The 21945-nt window shown below is 40.6% G+C and overlaps 1 protein-coding gene across 5 annotated transcripts in view; it reads right to left on the bottom strand.

The window, feature by feature from the left end:
* The window catches only part of Astn2 (astrotactin 2), a 1021805-nt gene that overhangs the window by 226989 nt on the left and 772871 nt on the right, over positions 1 to 21945 (bottom strand). For all 5 annotated transcript variants that reach the window (XM_045154445.1, XM_045154449.1, XM_045154453.1 and 2 more), the window contains one exon: positions 9459 to 9724. In XM_045154445.1, coding sequence (XP_045010380.1) covers positions 9459 to 9724 — 266 coding nt within the window. The remainder of the gene's footprint in view (positions 1 to 9458; positions 9725 to 21945) is intronic.

Raw genomic sequence — 21945 nt, 5'->3', positions numbered from 1 at the left:
CAGTGGTCATTGTGGTAGTGGTGGAACAGTGATTCGGGTACCATCACTGTAGCGGGGGTGATGGTCATAGCGATGATGGTGGTGGCTGTGGTGATAAGTGATGATAATGGTCGTGATGGTAGTAGTCACTCTTGTGGTGCTGGTGGTGCTCATTGTGGTGACAGTAGTAGTGACAGTGATGGTGGTGGTGTTGATGGAACAGTGATTGTCGTAGGGATGATGTTGGTGATAGTGATAGTTTTCATTATGTTGGGTGGTAGTCCAGTGGTGATGAGGACTGTAGACCCTGTTATGGTGAAGGTGGTGGTGATGATGGTAGTAGTTGTGGTGGTGCTGGGAAAGTGATTGTAGATGTGGTGGTGTGAATAGAAGAGATGCCCCCAATAGATTCAGTTGTTTGTTTGTAGTTTGCATTCTGCAGCCACCTGGCTGGAGGCAATGTCACTGTGTGGATCTTTAGGTGTGGTGGTGGGTTTCAGATTTCAATCTAAAGATATGCAAAGTGTGCCTACGTGGAGTTCCTGAAGTGTGCTGTGCTATGTGGCTTTTGGCTTGTGCTTCTCTCTCTCTGCTTGAGCCTGTGAAGGCAGGCCAGCTTCTTCTGCCATTTATGGAACTTCCCCTGGATCTGTAGGCTTCAATAAATGTCCCTTCCTCCATAACAGTGCCTGGTCCAGAAGTGCATCTCAGCGAGCCTGAATCTGTCTGCTACGGTAGACACGGTAACTGCAGAAGTCATTGCTGTGGTGATAATGGTAGTGGTGGGAGCACAGTGACGGTGGTGGTGCTGCCTGATGCCGAAGAAATTGGTTTGCTAATCTCTTTTTAAAAAGCAATCACTAAACAATGGTACCAAACTGCCTGTATTTGATGAAAAAAAAACCTAATAAATTAAATTAAAAAATAAATAAATAAATAAAATAATTATAAAAAGAAAAAAATAACCAAAGTAAATAAATAAATTTTTAAAATGCCTGCCTCTTAAAAAAAAAAAAAAAAGCAATCACATGGAATTCTCTTCTCAGTTTGAGGTAAGAAATGAAAATAGAGCAAACATGTCTTCCTGGAAGAGAGAGCTGCAGGAAGGTCAAACACCGGTGGCAAGGCTAGAATAATAGATGACTCTTCCTAGGGCCAAATGAAAAGAAAAATGCTCCCAGGATTGGGAAGAGTGAAATCCAAGGACTAGAGATGAATCATCCAGCTCTGAAATAGTTTAGAGACAGAAAACTATATAAAATAGACCCTTTTTAATATTGTTACTTTCATTTTTTTTTTGAAAGTGGGAGAGCGAGGGGTATGCCAGGGCCTCTAGCCACTGCAAACAAAGTCCAGAGGCATGAGACACCTTGTGCATCTGGCTTATGTGGATCCTGGGGAATCAAACCTGGGTCCTTTGGCTTTGTAGGTGGAGAGCTTTTCACTGGAATAGTGTTGAAACACACTCACCAGGGAATTTTGCAGAAGAGGGGCAGAAAGATTTTAAGAGCCACAATTTGGGACAGCATACCAAGAGGCATTGTCCCCCTCCCTTGTAACTCCTGCTCTCACGACTCATAACCCACATGCCCATGGGGAATACCAGCAATACACAAGGTGGCCCTCAGTGCAATGGGGCAGGGAGGGGAGAAATGATGGTACTAACATGTGATGTGTCCATATGAAGTATATTCTTAAAAAATTATAAGAAAAGAAATGCTCTCCCGTCTTCCTCACTGACATTTCCTTTTTAATTATTTTATTTATCTGCAAGAAAAGAGAGAGAGAAAGGTAGAAGGGGAGAGAAAGAATGGGCACACTAGGGCCTCCAGCTGCTGCAAACAAACTCCAGATGCATGTGCCACTTTGTTTATCTGGTTTACGTGGGTTCTGGGGAATTGAACCTAGGTTATTGGGCTTTGCAGGCAAGCACCTGAACTGCTGAGCCATCTCTCCAGCCATTTGTTCTTTTCCCACTGCCATAATGATAACAATTCTGATTGGAGTAAGATATAAATATGTACGATTAATTTCCATTTCTTGGATGACTAAGGATGTTGAACATTTTTTTCATGTATTTATTGTCATTTGTCTATCTTTTGAAGTGACTATTCAGTTCATTTGTCTTCGGATTATGTGGATTATTTGTTCTTTGGGTGTTCAATATTTTGAGTTCATTATATATTCTGGATATTAATTCTTTTTGATGAGTATCTGGTAGATGTTTCTCCTGTTTCTCTTCCTTGTGAATTGTTTTGTTGTTGCAGTATAGTTTTAATTTTATGCAATTTCAATTGTCAATTCTTGCTAATATTTTGCGCCCATTAAATCCTATTCAGAGAGTCAGGAAAAAAAAAAAAAGAAGTAAAGCCAATATTGTTTCGAAATGAAAAATAAATTGTAGGTCATTGGATGCCTGTCCACCCTGAAAATATCTCCTTCATATTCTGCTTAAAACTTTGTTCTGAAATTATGACATACCAAAAGCTACTCACACAGATGAATAGAGATCAGCATAAGACCATAGAAGCACATCCAAGTCTATTTTACAATGAAGAGAGCCTAGTTCTGATTCCTGGGGTTCCAATTGCCTAGTCCCCAACAAAACTACAGACCCTGAAATGGACAGGATAAATACTATAGTTCTAACTCTACAAATGAGTAAATGAAAAGTTAGATTGATAGTAAATAGCAAAGGTAGGATTAAAATCTAGCTGTCTGGCTCTTCACCATGACAGTCATCTTTCTTCTTTGCCTGGTGACTCTGCTTCAGCTACAGGCTAAACTAGAAACCACACAAAATATTGTCCATTTAATTTAAGTATCAGTTGTGCTGAGCCAAGTTTTCTGGCTCTGGGTTGTGTAAGGGCCCTTTGACAGGTGGAGGGAAGAGAAATATGCATTAATCAAGTTCTCCATCACAAAGATGTGTTTCCTGCTTTGCTTGCTAAAGCACAGTACACAATGTAATTAGAGGCTCCTTTCCTGCTAAGACAGAGAGCAACACTGTTTTCTACACATTTTGTAGAATGGATCCAAGGAAACTGCAACTAATAAAGGAGTTGATGTCTAATGGCCGCAAGCCATCCAGAGCTTATGCTGGCTTTCATACAAAACCAGAGGCCATAACTACCCCCACTAACTCAGGCCATTCATTCTGCCCTCCTGTTACTCGCTGGCTTGTGCCATAAAATGCTGTTCAGGCATTGACTCAGTATTTCTTATCACATAGAACTGACCTCCATTCTGGAATGATTGGTCTGTAGAAGGAATTCTTCGCATTCAGGTCTAACAACAACAGTGGTATTCTTTATATACTGAATATGAGTTCCAGCAACGTGTATGAAGTGAAAAACAAATGCTCCCAAGCATACCCTACTTATAATTTGCCCTTTGAGTCAACCAATGGCCTCTCCCATACAAGATTCAACTCTAAAACAGAATGAGCTTTGGGCATTAACACTGTCAGCAAGTACTACGTAAAAGAGGATGCACTAAAGGAAGCCTAGAAAAAGAAACATTTTTATAAGCATCACAGGTAACCTTTGTCTGTTACCTGCTGGGCCCCACACAATCATTCCCTCATTGGATTCCCCCAGAAGTAGAAAGTAGGAGATCACCTTTGACAGACATGGAAACTGAGGTTTGCAAATGTTTTAAGCATCACACAATGAGCAAGGTAGTAGCTTGAAGTTCACACAACCTACTTCTACAAAGACAAAGTTATTTTATTCTTATTTTTATGTTGTGGGGTGTGTTGTGTGTGTGTGTGTGTGTGTGTGTGTGTGTGTGTGTGTGTGTGTGTGTAGTATACGTGATGTGGTGTTTGTGGCATGTATGTATATATAATGCATGTATGCATGTGTGTGTGCAGATGCCTGTATCTATGCATACATGTGAAGGCCAGCAAAGAATATCAGGTGTCTACAAGTGCAATAGTGGCACACAGCCATGGTGGGGAACCAACTGCTCTTCATTCGGCTAACTGATCCCCTCAGTGGTACAAGACCCATAGGTGGAGCTGGGAAACAAATCAGAGCCATATCCAAACATAAGACCACTCTCCAATATCAAGCTACCACCAATCATGGGCTACAAGAGGGCCTATACCTATCAAACTCTCTATAAAAAAGTAAGGGTTATCTCATCTGTCCTGGTGCTAACTTACTCTCCGTTGGAGAATCTGCTTCTCTTTTTCAGATAGATGCAGATCCTAAGGAGAGAGACACCCCATCATACCTCAAAAGGGCCCCAGCTGAAACTAAGGAAAATTGGTAAAACAAGCAAGGGTGCTGTTTTCCTGATGAACAGGATACCAACACAAGGGAGAAGGAGACCAACACAGAGAAAAATCAACTCCTACCAAACCAGAGAGCCAGAGCCTCAGAGGCCCCCAACACCTCATCACTGAAGCAGACCAAAAATGAACCCAACATGGCTCAGGGAAATTTTGCGGAAGAGGGGGCAGAAAGAATGTCAGAGCCACATGTTGCATCATGATATGCAGAGACATTTATCCTACCCATAACTGTGGCCTAACTCCACAATGCACGACCCATATACCTCAACAAGGAGGGGCCAATGGGGAGCCTAATAATGGTACCAAACTGCCTGTACTTGCAGAATAGAAAACTAATTTAAAAAATGCTTAAACAGTAAAAAAAAAAAAAAAAAAAAAGAAGAAGAAGAAGAAGAAGAAGACGAAGATCAGGCGTCTATTTCTACCATATTCCTGCATTGTTTCCTTGAGACTGAATCTCTCACTGAACCTGAAATATTGTTTTCATTAAGTTTGGCTGACCAGGAAGTCCCAGGAAATGTCTGGTCTCTACCCAGAAAGGACTGGAATTACTGGCATATGTGACCATGTCCCATTTTTACATGGGTGCAAAGGATTAAACTTGGGCCCTCTCAGGTCTACATGCTTTCATAGAAAGGCCTCTTATCTGCTTATCAATTTCCCCAGCATCAAGACAGAGCTTCTTGTAAGAAGTTTAGAAAAAGCAATACTTCATTCAGCCTATCTCATTTTTTTCAGGTAGGAAAAGACGGGTTCCCAAAGGGTAAAAGAACTTGTCCAGGGCCTCTTAACTCCAGATAAAGGGCTTTCTGTATTTCATTCTCATGGCCTCTCCTCAGCATGCAGAAATGGCAGACAGATGGAGAAGCTATGGAAAGGGGGTTCATGAGGGGTTTGAAATAGAAAAACAATGGACAAAATAAGGGTGGCCATTTTTCTGCATTCCAGCCTGTTGGGTGACCAACAAGGGCTCCTCTAAGTTCATTTCCAGATATACATCTGTACTCTTCCCTACAGTCCCACTAAAATGTGGGTCCTTTGAATTAGCTGATGCACCAGGCCTTTAGGATGCCTTGACACTTTACACAGACTTCCCACTTGGTTCAGCGAGGGACAGAAGAGACTAGAACTTACAGGAAGCCATATCTAGTCAACCAGTTGCAACATTATGACAGTATTAGGAGGAAAAGTACATGAGCCTAAGAGGACAGTGCCCTTGTCTGTGCATCTGCCCTCACCTTCCCAAGGTTCCCCACTACTCTGGGGCTGTAGCTGTGAGAGCTCTGCCTGAGCAATCCACGGCATTGTTCATGGACCCCCACTGCAGGTTTGATCTCAGCTTCACAAATTCAATTGCAATTCAGTTTCTCAAAGAGACTGTGTTTGTTCATTCTTCAAGCCTTTGCAAGAACTGGGACTTCTACTTGGAATATTTTCATGTCTTTCCTCCTCCACCAAACATAGTTCTGCATATTTACTTAATATTCTGGCTCCCAGAACTCCATTAAGATGATGCTTCCTCAGAGAAGGCTTTTCTGACCCCAGAAGGCCCTTTGACATACACTTTCAGCCCACCAGTCTAGACATGTCCTTGATACTCTGCACATCTGGCTTCACTTTGTATGACTACATCATGAGTATCTTCCTTTCTACATGCTGTAAGCTCTATGACCACAAAGAACATGTGACAGTAGAGGCTGTAGTTCAGTGATAGACTGCTTATCTATCATGTATGATGGCTTGGGTTATATTAGGAAGAAATTGTAAAAAATGTTTGTACCACTATTCATTTCTCAGGTTCTAACACAGTACTAAAGCACAGATACTCAAATATACTTGCTGAATTAATGAAGGAATGACTAGTGCTTTGACCCACCAAAGTGTCCTCCAAGGAAAACACTGACATCTAGTGACTACTTGCAATTTTGACTCCCAGATATACCATAAAGTGCCTTTAGGGATACTTGCAACCCCACTGAGGAGAGTCCCCAGTAGAATGGGGCAGAGATAAGGGAAAAGAGGGCACCAACATGTGATATAGCTATACAAAATAAGTGGGTGATAATAATAATTAATAATAAGACAAACATAACTATAAATAAATATTTTAAAAATACTTTCACTGGATTTCCAAACTATCAAAAGTTTCAGTCATGCTGAGTAAAGGTGGCATACAGTTCAAACATATACAGGAATCTGGTTCTATAGTTACCTTCTCATCTGCCAGGTATGTGTCAAGAATATGATGTAGGGCTGGAGAGATGGCTTAGCGGTTAAGCGCTTGCCTGTGAAGCCTAAGGACCCCGGTTCAAGGCTCGGTTCCCCAGGTCCCACGTTAGCCAGATGCACAAGGGGGCGCACGCGTCTGGAGTTCGTTTGCAGAGGCTGGAAGCCCTGGCGCGCCCATTCTCTCTCTCCCCCTCTATCTGTCTTTCTCTCTCTCTCTGTCGCTCTCAAATAAATAAATTAAAAAAAAAATACGATGTAAAAGTCCTATGGCTTAGTTTATCTTGTGTCACACCATGGATGAGGAATGTGAGGCCTAGCCAGGTAGCCACTAGGGTAGTAACTGGTATATTCATAGCCTTAAAGTCTCAAAGAGAAAGACACAAGCATGCTGATTTTCTTCTCTTTGCTAAAACACCCTGGTTAGAACGTCTGTGTTAAGCATTTGAAGCTGAAAGATCTTCACAGGTAGCTCTAACCTTGCGTCTCCACCATCTGCCTGCAGCCAGTGACATGAAGTCATTAGCATAGTTCAGATATTGATTTCAGTAGTTTGGATACCACAGAATCAGACAATTTGTGACGCTTACTTCTGAACTCAAGCCCATCACCATGTGGTCAAATTGCTTTTATGCTTTCCATAATAAGTAATTAGTTTGGTTTTAATTTTTAGAAATATTTTATTTATTCCTTTGACAAGATACCATGACCATAATCCCCTCATAATGCTTCCTCTGCCCTTCACAAATCCCCCTTCACTGAATCCGTTAACAAAAAAAATTTCAATTTTTGGGCATGGTTGTACATGCCTTTAATCCCAGCACTCAGGAGGCAGAGGTAGGAGGATCACCATGAGTTTGAGGCTACCCTAAGACTACATAGTGAATTCCAGGTCAGCCTGAGCTAGATCAAGATCCTACCTCAAAAAACCAAAATAAAAAAAAAATTATTTATTTGTAAGCCGAAAGAAACAGTGAAAGAGTGAAAGGGCATGCCATGCTCTCCAACTCCTGCAAACGAACTCCAAATGCATGTGCCACTTTCTGCACTTGGCTTTACATGGGTTCTAGAGAACCAAACACGGGCTGTTAGGCTTTGCAGGCAAGCACCTTAACTGCTGAGCCATCTCTTCAGCCCAGTTTTAATTCTTAGTAGACTCTAACATATCCACCACCAAAAATATAAACTGGGAAACTGACTATTTATGTGTAACATATACTCTACCATGTCATTTCACAGTGTAACAGCACAAGGTTATCATCATTTCTAATGTCATTGATTCCTTGCTTCCTTTTATATATAGCTTGACCATATCTGTAGTCAATCATAAAAGGTAGTGAACTTAAGGAATAAATAATTGTGCTTTATCTTTCAAAAAAGAAAAGGTAAAGTACTATACAAGCATATTATTTCCACTTTTTTTTCATTTAATATTGATAGATGTCACTCTCATTCATTAATTCGGGATGCTATAGTGTCTACTGCATGAGAAAAAAAACCTGCATTATTTATTCTTCTATTGATGGTAATTTGGGTGGCTTATCAAGGGCTTCTTCTATAAAAACAAGCCTAATTTCATCAAGCTTTTGCTTATTACATATTTTCATCAATTATTGCATTTCCTTAAAAATAAGGCCCAAGCTGCATGAGCTGCGTTACAATATTCTAAATGATCAGACTCTTCCTAACTCATTTCATCCTGTCTGGGTTTTCCTCCATCTCTTGGTCATAGTTACAGGAAATTACTTCTAGAATCTTCATGGACCTCTATCTACCTCCTTATTTTCACCCCTCCTTTTTTCCTCTATGAAGCTATATCTGACCCTTTGCCAGCTTCTACTACTTTTCCCAGGAGGGTGCTGTAGCAAGGATACATGCTACATAGAGTTCTATTAGATTCAGTGGTGTAGCATATTGAATTCTTTGGGGGTCCAGAGCTGTCTAGGATTTTCCACAGAAGGTAAAGTAAGGACCAGATAGAACATGCCTTATCTGTTTTCCTCTTCCTCAGTGAAATAGTGGCACCACTCTTCCTGGTTCTATACATCTGAATTCCTAGAAGGTTGTGTTTTTAAATGTGCTCCATGAGCACAAGTTCATAAATCAGGGAGCTCAGTAATTTCTATGAGCCCTTCAAGTCCCCATATGGTACAAATTATAAATCACGAAACTGATAACAGGAAGTATAGAGATATCATTTCCTAGTTAAGCATGTAAATGATGAAGAAGACAACTGGGAGAAAGTCATTTAATATCTGTGAGACTTGCTCAGTTGTAATATGGACATGCATTAGGAAGAACCATGTAGAAACATTTTGAAACTAGAATGGACAAATGTCATCAATTTCATGTTAATCAAAGCAATATTGATAAGTAAGTCATAGACTTGGAAGTAATGAGGCCATCTTTGGTTGTCTTTCAACAAAATCATGACTTCTGAAAATAAAATTCTCTGTCTTAATTGCAGACAGGTGTAGACAATACCTGGTTTATAACTGTAGAATTGGAATTGACACTATGCACCTTTTAACTTGGCCCATTTAAAGCTTTTCCATGCAACCCTGAATGTTCTTTATTCTTCCACTATGATCTTGGAGAAGTCAGGTTACTGGTACACAAAACAGTACAGCCCAAGTCCCTGAACTACCTCTGCTTATAGTAAAGCCACTCATCAATCAGAAACATGTATTGTCAACTCATACAAATAATAAAAGAATATACGTTGTATTAAAAACATACTGAGATTTAAGGATTTCCTCATAATTGCAGCTCATGTTATCAAGCTATAGAAGCATTTAGAGTATAATGAGAAACAAATCCCTGCCCCAAATCACCATGTTGCCATTGCTGTTGCTGCTACTTCGGATGCCCATGGACAAAGGGTCCTCAGGGCAAGGGCAGGAGTAAGGAGGGTTGGTCAGGTGTGTCTTGGCAGTGGGCCAGGAAAGCTCACCTCCTTTGTTCCATTGTCCTGGATGAGAGTGTAAAGTGGTACCACACGGTTAATTTCCAGCAGCACTGGTGTAGGGCTTAGCTGCTCCTTGCCTGGCCGGCGACAAAGGTGACAGGTGGAGGGGCAGCGACCCTTTTCCTCACAGCGGATCTCCACGCCTGAGATGAGTTGGTCATCTGACAGCATCTGGGCTGTCAGTAGACCTGAGAGGTAGGTGATGAAAGGCATGGACTTGAGCTCCTTCTTGCTGCCCAGCTCTGTGGTCTCTGCAGAGGTACAAAATAAGCAGAAGTCATTTCAGTATCATTCAAATGACCAGATTCTTGAACCCACAAAGAAGTGTACTGAGAAGCTGGTATCTGTTGGAAAAGTACAAAGATGGCAAGGCTACTTGTTCATGGCGCTTTGAAAAGACCACCGGCCTAAGAGGCCATGGAGTAGACTGTGACATTGTCTTGTCCTCCCACTTACACTAAATATCTTCTTGAAATGACAATCATGAAGAAGCCTGGTAAAGTTCAGCACAAATTGTTAATTCTCTGAAATGGGATTGAGAACCCAAATGGATCTGTAAAGTGGTAGATGAGATAGAGAGATATAAGATTATGTGAAATTGACCTTATTTTATTATTTTTTTCTTTCTGTGCTCATCTGTTCCCTTGGCAACCTCTTTCTCTTCCTGTTCTTTCATGTGAACTCTGAGGAGTTAGTCATTCACACTCCAATCTATGTGTTGTTGATCTATGCAACTACTATTTCCTATTTCTGGTGTTTTGCTCACCTTGTTCAATCTTTCTCCTCTTCCTCTTCAAACCTAGTATATCCACTAATGCTTCTCTTCCATCTTACCTTCTTCAGAAGGTCTTTCCTTATTATCCCAGCTGCTCTTATCTGAATACTCTACTTGGGAGGTCTTGCTGTAAGTTATCTTTCTTTTCCCATTTTATCCTGACTTCTCAAGCAATATTACCAACTTTTGAAGAACAGTGCTCATGTCACCCACTGAAAGGAGCTTACAGGTCTCTCAACTGTGACAACTACATATATGATCTAGTTTGGACACTCTCAAATTCTTAAGAATTCTAGAAATCTTACAAAATACCTCAGCACCTGTTTGCATAGGGCAAGAGGGAAATGCATAGGCAGGTGCTCAATCCTGTGTCAGCTTCTAATGGGAGTTACATTTTATTTATTTAAGAGACTTGTCTTCTATATAAAATTTCATTAAAAAAAATAAATGGCTGATGGTATATCAAAAAGCTTAAAAGTACAAAGTGATTAGCATAACCCAGTGGGTTTACATTGTATATTATGAGAATGGTGCCATCTAACACATACAGAGAACAGTCTAAGTGTGAAACAGTGGCACCCTAGATTAAAGGACAGAGCTTGGTCCAGATGGTATCTTCTACCAAGCCTGGTGATATTAAGCTAAGCACCTACCTCAGAGGACACATGGACCCTAGGCACTGAGGTCAGAAGGAGAAGTGAGAGTTTTCTCGTGCTTTTGCTCTCAGCTTGCAGTGACATGCAGCTAATCTGGAAATGGGCTTGCCAATTAGAAATACAAATAAACGCAGCCTTCATTCATTACTCTCTGGGCCCTCAGGCCTGGGATCTGGGCTCCACCTTTTCTGTCTGGCTGTCAGCAAATGCTTATGAGCATCAGATCAAAGGCTCCGGGGGAGGAAGACAAGGCCAGTTCCAGCTAGCCATTCCTTCAGAGGGATTAAAGAAGGGTAGTTACCAAGAAAAACAAAACAAGGCTGTGAAAAAGTCATCCCAGCAGCTGGGGTGATGGAGATAGCTTCTACACAGAGTTGTCAAAGGAAGAGGATGATGACAACTTTTAGAACTGCAGGCCAGAGAGTTTTGGAGAAGGGTGACTTCAAACTTAAAAGAGAACAGAAATTTGGGAAAAATAAATAAATATAAAGCTAGGAAGCTATACAGATAGCAAGAATCAGTCCATACGCTGGCCTAGAGGTCAATAAACTATGATCCATGGGACAAAGTCATCCCACTTTCTGGTTTTGTAAATAAAATTGTTCAGGAAAGGGTTATTCATTAACTGCTATGTGCAACCAATGGCGAGTACTTGGATAAAGACTCTCAGGCACACAAGGACTAAAATGTGTGCTATTTACTCCTTTGTAGAAAAAAAGCTAGCAACCCCTGCTGGTAGCCCTAGTTCAATCAGAGAACAGAGAACACTTCATCTCACATCACTGGACTCAACAGCGGTCACACAGGAATATAGCAGTATGATGTAGTGGATAAAGCAATAAAAGCTTTGAGAACAAACAAATCATCAAGATATTTAGACTGGGATGCTCCAAAGCGAAAAAAAAAAAATATGTATATAACATAGGATATCTTTTCTACCAAACTCTAAACTAAACAAGTGAAATTATACACATTTGAAAGTGCTATTGAAGAATAACCCTTCCACTTTAAATAAGGAGAAAGTGTACCTCACAGAAGGAAAAGGACTTGCCAAGACTATACAGTGAGTAAATGATGAATTCATTGCCTGAACTAAAATTGTCTTATCTTTGATTTATTTAGTTGTTACAGATCTGGAGACTGAGGCCAGGGCTTTGAGCTTGCTAGGCAAGTGCATTTGCTTGTTTACTGGCTGCTTTTGAGGCAGGCCCTCTTTGTGTTGTTCAGGCTGGCCTTGAACTCATGGTCCTCCTACTTCAACCTCTCAGATACCACCATTCTAGACTATGTGTCTTAAATTTTAAGATACGAACATCATCTCCTCCCCCAATAGCAATTTTCCATATGAATGCAAATTAGTTAGTAAGAAATAAAACCCTGTTATGGTGATACAAATTTCCTTGGGACTGGACAGATAGCTTAGCAGATAAGGTATTTCCTTGCGAAGCTTAAGGACTCATGTTCAACTATCCAGGTGTAGGTAAGCCAGACACACAGTGACATAAGCACACAATGTCACACATGGGCACAAAAGGGTGCATGTGTCTGGCATTCAATTGCAGTGGCTGGGGGCCCTATTGTACCAATTCTCTCTCTTTCCCTCCTTCACTCTCCCACTCCCTCCCCCCCCCCCAAAAAAGGCCAATCTATTGGTCTTGCCTCAAAATAAATAAATAAATAAGAAAAGAAAAAAAAAAATACTTGGCCAAACAAACATTTCTAGGCATTTAGTTAAAGATAGTATTATCCATTTAGCAATAAAATTATCAATAGACCTTTGCTTCTCTGTTTCAATCAATAAATCTTTACCTTTTTTAAGTGAGGTGAAAAGCTGATTACCCAGGCTTAAAACTGCACAATCACAGTAGCGTATGGCTAACAAAAGGTCTGGCTTTAACCAAAGGAGGTTGGGTACTCAGCAGTCATCTGAGCCAACCTTTAGCTTAACAGGTATAGGGCCTGAGACTAAAACAGGGAGAGCATAGACTTATCTCTGGGTCCCATGCAGATTTATTAACAGTGATTCTTTTCTTAAAGGTTGTGTGTCATGCCTATTTTATGATCTAGATGAGAGTTACAACATGGAAGACCATTAGCCATTTATTAATTATTCCTCTGTAGACATTACAGTTGTGAAAGCTATGCTCCTGACCCAGCCACACCCTGTGGCTAGTCATCTCTCCAAAAGGCCAACTCTATCAGCCTCTCCTGCTTAAAACTCTCTCATGATATTTTAATATTCTTGTGATAAAGATCAGAACTTTTAAGGTGGTGCACAATGTGGAATCTAGATAATCCATGGCTTCTCCACAATGACCTCCTATCCCACCTACTTGTCCTATTTTCAGCTGCAATGACCTTTAATTTCCTTACATACACCCTTTGTCTGTCTGTCTCTCTCTCTCTCTCTCTCTCTCTGTCCTGGCAGATAACTTAGGCCTTTACAAAATGCTTCCTTCCATCCCACTCTCAGTCCCAGACTTCTCCTGGATGATTTACCCACTCATGTTTCAGATATTCCCTCAGACACAAGCTCCTTAAAAAAATCTTTCCTTGAATATTCCACCACATCAATGTGTGTTAAGCTTTCTTATTATATTACAGAGCCTCTGAGAAAATTGATTTTTGTCTCCCTGTCTTAAAATCATAAGGTCAGTGAAGGCAAAGACAGTCTCCAGTTTTCCCAATGACTACGCCCCCCCCCCCCGCCCACATAGTTTCGAGACCACAGTAGGCTTTCAAGATTTAGTTATTTTTTTAGTTCTAGGAATTGATCCTAAATTTTACTCCTGTTAGACAAACATTCTACCATAAGCATTCTTTTTACTTTCTGTTTTGAAATAGAGTCTCACTAACTTGCTCAGGCTATCCTTGAACTCATTCTATAAGTAAGGAAGACTTAGAACTTGTAATCCTCCTGCCTCAGTATTTCAAGTCTCTAGGGTTATGAGACTGTACCATCATATCTAGCTTCAAAAACATTTTCAATAGTATACTTGCATGTCCTGGTCACTGTGCTATCTCACCAAATGCTCTCACTAGTAAGATGGTCAACACTTGGGAATTACAAGTATAAAAAGCAATCAAAGCTTGCAGTTAAGATACATCTTCTTGAAGTAGAAATGGAATGATTTCCTCAATGGAGAGTCAACAAATGAAAAAACCTGATGGATTTTCCATTTGTTCTGGCCTCTTCTAGGTTTGCATGTAGAACCTTGCCATTGAGGAAATCGGAGGTGGGGTTAAAACAGGCTGTCTGTCTTTAGGAGGCTAAGGATAAAGTGTATTTTTGATGAGACTTATCCTCTGTTCACATTTCCCATCCCTCTGAACAATGCTTCCAAAATAAGACCATGTCTGGTTTGAAGCCCAATTCAGTTCCAATGACACTACAACCCATTCATCTGAGAGTCTGCCAACTGAACTCTCTTTTTTCTCCTCCCAAATTCCTGCTGGGTATTATTTTGTTGCCACAAAAAAAAAAAAAAAAAAAAAAAAAAGGGCTCAGTTGAAGTGACAACTCCTTGTTGGGAGGGCAGCCAGGGCTTTCGGCAGGAGGCGATGGCACCATTTGCCCTCATACAGAAAACAAAACAAAGGCCTTAGACTAAGGGCTTCTGGGAGAGCTAGAGCTGCGCTCATGTTTGTTCAGTATTCGGCAACAGTGCTGGGCGCTGCCTCCCTAGTCAGACAGGCTTGCTTTGGCAAAAGGCTCACACTTGAAGCATTTAAAGCTCCACAGGGACCAGAGGGGCTCAAATTAGAAACATTAAGGGAGACGGTGAGATTTTTATATCCTAAAGAGTGGCCTTTCTTGCAGCAATGGCCTCCCAGGAATTACTGAAATGGGATCATTTCTTAGGAAGAGTTATTGTGTTCTGTTGAAGGAAAGCAGTTGCTCTGAGACCTGACCCACACAAATATTCTTAACAAAGGGAAAAACAGGCAGCCGAAATGTCAATGCAAGGTCTCACACAGACCAGTGTCATCAGTATGCCCTTTATAAGTGACAATACAAAAATAACAGAGTCAGTGTGAACACTGAACCTGGCCCAGGTTAGGCACTCAATTGATATGAGTTGTTTGCTGTTGCTGCTGTGATTGTTATAATCATATGGTTACTGATGTAGCTAAATGTTAAAATTAAAATTTCTCAGCTGGGTGTGGTGGTACATGCCTTTAATCCCAGCACTCAGGAAGCTAAGAACAGCCAGAGACTACATAGTAAGTTCCAGGTGAGTCTAGGCTAGAGAAAGAACCTACCTCAAAAAATAAATAAATAAATAAAATGAGACTGGAGAGGTGGCCTGCAAAGCCAAAGGACCCAGATTCAATTCCCCAGGACCCATGTTAGCCAGATGCAGAAGGTGCTACATGTCTAGAGTTTATTTGCAGGGCTGGAGGCCTTGGCGCTCCCATGTTCTCTCCTTCTCTCTCTCTCTTTCACTCACTTGCACTCTCTCTCTCAAATAGCTAAATAAACAAAATTAATTTTTAAAAAACAATAAAATAAAACTTCTCTTTAGATGCCAAGACACAATGGAAGTTAAATTCTACAGTCAAGCCCCTTGAAATAGAATTTACGAAGGAGATGAATCTTAACTAGTTTCATAACTCTAGAAACCTCAGCAAGAATAAGGAAGTAAAAAGACCTCCAAATGAAAAGCGGGAGATTTTCCTTGGAGACAACTATTACCATGATTGGTATCCCATGTGGCATATTTGGGAGTGAGTATTTTATCGTCTAACCACATATTTTGTGAGAAGCCTGTTATCCAGAAACTGGGGAAATGATGAGTCAGAGTCTACCTGCACTTGAAACAGCCCTACAGGCTGTGTGGGAAGAACAGAAAGAGGCTGCAAGAGGGTTAACATGGACTTTCAGAGAGGCTCAGAGAGAATCATGTTCATGTTTTCCCTGGACCAGAGAAAGCTATCTTACAATGCTGTTGAGTCCTTCTCAAGAATTCTGTTGAAATCAAAGGTGTGCCATCAGTGAACTTTTGTGACATGAACAACCAGAACAATAATAAGTGGAGGGATTTGTACCAGCCAGAAAAAGAGAGAAAGAGAGAGAAAGAGAAATCACTATGTCCTAGGCAGTCTTGGGGAAAGTCCCTAACAATGGACATCACTGTAAAACCACTTTCAAATGTTCCCTATAGAAAGTGCCAGCTTCAAAATTCATCTGGGAAGCCGGGCATGGTGGCACACACCTTTAATCCCAGCACTTGGGAGGCAGAGGTAGGAGAATCACTGTGAGGTCAAGGCCACTCTGAGACTACATAGTGAATTCCAGGTCAGTCTGGGCTAGAGTAAGACCCTACCTCAAAACAACAACAACAAACTCATCTGGTAAAAGGAAAAGAAGAGACAGGTAAGAGGATACCAGGGTAAGTCTGACCAGCCTAATTCTCATCATTCTGCATTGATTGAGAAATGGGAGGGTGAAGAAATGCAAGGTCGACAAACAGAATGTCAGCCGTGCTCTCTCTATATATATACCCTCACCGACAAAGGCAAATTAACTAGTTAAACTTAAGACATTTGCTACTTTCAGATGGTATGTGCTAAGCTGTTGATGAGAACTGTGTTAGCAATGCAAAGTGTCAGGAAGACTGTCTATTTTACAAGTAATAATAGATTAGATAAGACTGGCTATAATTTTCATCAGCTAGAGAAGCATTACTTCAATGAATGCAAATAAAAGGAGTATGGGAACCAATAAACACATGCACATACAACCATAGATTCAAAGAGTATATTTTGACTATTCCCAATTTCTAAAACCAAATGAACCATTGACATCATAACAGTGCTTATCACCTTTGTCATTTAAGTGTCATTTAGTGGCTGCGAACCCCATAAGAACAAGGACTATGGCTAGTTTTAATGAGAATTTTTCTCAATGCAGGACTCATTGTATCATGCCTAGAGCCTAAAGATAAATATCTAAGTGAATGAATATAAATCTGATAACTTTTTCCTTTTATTGTTATAATTGTATAATATCTGTCAAACTATAAAAACCCACTATTTAATTTATAACCATGGCTCAAAAGGAAGTTCTTTTTTTTTTTTTTTTTTGGTTTTTCGAGGTAGGGTCTCACTCTGGTCCAGGCTGATCTGGAATTAACTCTGTACTCTCAGGGTGGCCTTGAACTCATGGCAATCCTCCTACCTCTGCCTCCTGAGTGCTGGGATTAAAGGCATGAGCCACCACACCCGGCTAAAAGGAAGTTCTTCACGGCATTTTACTCATGTGCAATAACAGAAGTATCTTCCTCAGGGCCATACTTAGTCTCAAGGCTAGCTATTTCTACATAGTACAACCTCTTCTTTCACTACGTAGTTCCCTCAGGAAAATGTTTAGCACCAATTATTTCACTCCTGCCTGTTGCAAACACCTGCTACCCCCAAGGTAACACCTCCAAGGTGCCCCATCTACTTCCATAGGCTAGTAGGTTTTCAGGAGTGGAAAGAGTTTTAAAGGTCAGTGTCATAGTCAGCGCCAGACTGCTGGGATGAACCCCCAAACCAGAAACAGTTCATGGGAGTAATGAATTGATTTCCTGCTAACAGATCCAGGGGGAGCTCCACAATGGCAGAAGAGGCAGCCCCCCTTTCACAGATCCAAGTAGAGAGAAGAAACCACCACCAGCACCACCAGAAGCAAGCACCAGATCAATAATCCAACAGCAGGGAATCCAGGAAGAGCTCACTCTAAACACCTTAGGCTCCAATTTAGATCCCTACCCCTACCAGTAACACCTTAGGACTGGATCCCAGAATCCACCCACAGTGACACCTTTTCCAGCCAGGTGGCTGGAAAGGCATGTTTCAGCTTTAATAAAACATTTGCACGTATCTGGGGACATAAATTCAAACTACCACAGTCACTTGTACAAAAATCCAACAAAAAGTATCATTCACCCTCAAATCATCCTCCAACTCTTTTGTGGACACTTCTTATGTTATGGAACCTCTTTAGCCTTCCAGCTACATGGAGGATAAATTCTGTTTAATCTAGACTAGCTTCCCATCAAGGGAATTTCTCATCCTAAGCATCATAACCAAACCCAGAGTTTATGTTATTTGGATGCCTTAGTTGTAGTAATATAGCCTGATTTCTACTTGTAAGTCATACTAAGATTTACCAAGTAGCTAAGAGAATGAATACCTCATCACAGAGGTTTCTTAAACAGTTAAAAACAGAGCTACCATATGACCCAGCAATGATATTCTTGAGCATATATCCAAAGCTCTCCAAAGCTTACTATGAGATGTCAGGATGCCTGTGTCTCTATTCACAATAGCTAGAAAATGGAAAAAAAAAAAAAAAGCCTAAATGTCCACCAATTAATAAGTGGATAATAAACATGAGGTAAAAATAAAATAAAAATTAATTCTGCTAAGTTATAAGGAAAAAAAAACAGAATTATAATTTGAAAGAAATAGAAAAAAAGAGAAAATACTACACTGAGTGAAGTAACCCAGGCCCTAAAATTGAACATCACTTCTCTCTCTTATACAGATACTAGCTTCAATTTTTTTTTTTTTAATTTGTGTGTTTAAATTAAATTGAGTATCTGCAGAGGTCAGAGAGTTTTAAAGGGGACACAGAAGGGAAGGGAGGCATTGGTTTGGGGAAGGGGAATAGTAGGACACATGTGATATGAAAATGAATGGGAGAGTAGTGAAGGAATTTAAATAAAAGTGGGGGGAGGGCTGGAGAGATGGCTTAGCGGTTAAATGTTTGCCTGTGAAGCCTAAGGACCCTGGTTCGAGGCTCGTTTCCACAAGATCCACATTAGCCAGATGCACAAGGGGGCGCATGCGTCTGGAGTTCGTTTGCAGTGGCCGGAAGCCCTGGCACGCCCATTCCCTTTCTATCTGTCTTTCTCTCCCTCTCTCTCTCTGTCACTTTCAAATAAATAAATAAAAATGAACAAAAAATATTTTTAAAAATGGAGGGAAAGCGAATGGTGGGAAAGGTTAACTAAAGCTAACGATATATCAAAAAGATATACGGAAACATACTATTTTACAAGGTAAATAAAAGTACAATTTCAGCCAGGTGTGGTTAGAAAAAACAAAAACAAAAATTAGAGCAATGAGTTTGAATGAAGACATCCTACATGAACAGATAACACTCTTCTCCCAGAAGCTGTAAGTCATTAAGTGAAAATCCCAGTGCTGGCATGAGATGCTTCCCTATGAGATAGATGTTGGTTAGGAAGGTCACAGCAACCCCTAAAATAATACAAGATATTTTAATTGTACTTGGTTGCTTACTAAAACTATACAATAAGCCCCTGTTGTTGAAGACTCCATATACTTCAGTTGAAGCTTCCTCCCTGCTGTCCAGCATTCACAGGGTAAGAAGATCTATGAAAGCTGTTGGGAGAAAAGTCATCCCCAGTCTTACCCAGCTGGGGTCGCAGTGTACTCCACAACCAACTGACCACATTGGTAATGTGTAATAGTGGCATGATTTTATGTGAGTAACCGAACACTTTTTGCTTGGATTTGAGTCCCATTCCACAGAAAGGAATTCAGGCTTGGCACCTTAAACTTGGTCCAAATACTATGGCTGGGGAGGTCATAGGCCACAGAGAGGAACCTAATACTGGTGTTATGTGAAGTGGAATGTTGTCAAACTGTTCTCTAAGTGTTTCTGTTTATGCCTACAAATGAATGCTGTCCTCACCCTCTGTCAGAGAATTTTCTTTTTGTAGACAGCAGATATTAATGTCAAGATGACCATTTGGCCAAAGTGCTAGAATAAATAGCTATTATGTACTCATTCATAAATAGGATATCTATATTATCACATCCAGAGCTCAAGGGCATGGTGGAGGAGGTCATAGAAATAATATAAGAGCTGGAGGATGGGGAGGAATGCTATGGAACGATTTCTTCTGGGCACCATTACACTTACGAATTCCCAGAAGCTGTTACACAAGATTGAGCCCATCAACATTCTATCATGGGTGGAGGAGGGGTCGTGAGGCCTCACCCACCTAGAAGGAACAATTGGCAGTTAGTGGCTGATTGTTGGAGTGAGGAGAGTCATTGGTTTAACCGTGGCAAACTGCCCATGCTGCTGTAAATAAGTCCCCACCTTTCTCATGCCAGCAGCCCCAATTAAACTCAGGAGGCCTCAATAAAGAGAGAAAGAGAGAGAGTTAAAGTAGGAAAAGAACTAGTGGGAAAGACGGGGGTTAGCAGGAGTAACAGACCTGGGGGGAAAAGGGTATTTTTAGCAGGAGTGGGTGGGGTGAAAATTAAAAGGTGAATATAATCAAAAGGCATAATATACATACATGCAATTGTCAAAAAGAAAATAAAATTCAAAATGGAAGTCCCCGTGGAGCATTTCAGTGGCTTTTGAGATTTATGTGTTTTAGAATTTGTGTTTGTGTGTGTAGTCATATTTGTGGAACAGAAAGACAGATGACAATGAAGATTCCAAAATCAATAAGGTGGGCTTACAAAACTGTCAAACAAATGATCTCCTGATCTCACCTACTCTGGCTACACTGTGGGCACAAGCAAAAAGAACACAGCTTTGTACCTAATCTGGAATTCTGGCTTCTACATCTTCCCGCTAGCAACCTTAGCCAGTTATTATATTCTCTCTCCAAGGTACCATTGTCTCATTTTTAAAATGTTATTATTGGAGGGACCAGTGAGAACTAGAAATTAAGGGAGAATATCCAATGATAGGATGCCAAAAGTATCTACAAGAGTCATTTGCTCTGTCCCTTCTTGAACTTCATCCCTCCATTATTTAGTTCTTGTGCATGTTTGAGTCTATAAATCTTCCTTTAAGTCACATGTTTTAAACTTGTCAAGTAGATCAGGATAGAAGTGAACACAATCCCCAAAACACTGAGTCATACCACCTGGTTTCAAACCATAATGAAGTCACTTCACTTCTCCACTTTCAGTAACATCGGAATTCTAATTCCTTATTCAATTCTCCTGAGAATTAAATGTGAGATTTTTACACCCATGATCCCATAGGATCCTGTCATCCCACAAAGTGGAATTACAGGAGATATGTCTTTAGGAGAAATCATCTGAGGAAGGTCATACTCTCTTTGGCAGGGGTGAGGGGCAGTCAGCATTGATCGTGACTTCCCTGAGACAAGGTAGCTTGTGACCAGGAAAAGCAAGCTGAAAATAAGCAATGTGTAATCTCTTGCTGCCCTCTAGTGTTAGCATATAATGATTGCGCCTGGATAGCAATTCTGAAATGTCTCAGGGAAAGGATTAGTCTATGCAAAGCATCTTGCTAGAGACAGAAAGCAACTGGGAAGACAATAAAGGCTTGTGTTTTAAATTTTTTATGAATGTAAACAGTGAATTTTGATGACAATTCCTTATTTTTATCTTATTTTGTCCTCATTCCCTCTCCCCTTTCCACTGAACCCCTTCCTCCATCCAACTAGCTCCTCTAGTATTTTGATGTCTTCATTTGCCTTCCTCCGTCATTTATGATGAGAAGTTGATTGGCCCAATGTTATGCAGGTTTTATGTAGGTAATGACAGTCACTATGAGATCAGAAATGCAATGGCAATTTCATGTCCAGAAGACAGCATTTCAAAACACTCCTCCCGGGCTAGAGAGATGGCTCAGCTGTTAAGGTACTTGCCTTCAGAGCCTAACAACCCAAGTTTGATTCCCCAGTACCCATATAAATCACATGCACAAAGTGGTGCATGCATCTTGAGTCTGTTTTCAGTGGCTGGAATCCCTAGAACTCCCATTATGTCTCTCTCTCTCTCTCTGCAAATAAATAAATAAATAAATAATGCATTATGAAAAAAAAAATCCTCCCTATCCTCTGGCTCTTACATTCTTTCTGTCCCCATATAGAATTCAATGTTTCCTGAGACAAGGGAGGCATGATAGATTTGTCAATGAGTGGGTAATCACTTACAGCCAAACCTTTGATAAATTTTGGGTCTCCCCGAGGAATCACTGTCATGTGGAAAAAGACCAAAGGTGAGAGCAGCAATGATCTCTGCACAT

This window comes from Jaculus jaculus, chromosome 1 (assembly GCF_020740685.1).
Source record: "Jaculus jaculus isolate mJacJac1 chromosome 1, mJacJac1.mat.Y.cur, whole genome shotgun sequence".
NCBI classification, from domain to species: Eukaryota; Metazoa; Chordata; class Mammalia; order Rodentia; family Dipodidae; genus Jaculus; species Jaculus jaculus.
The sequence above is the reverse complement of the archived record's forward strand: the minus strand, read 5'-3'. Positions and strand labels throughout refer to the sequence as shown.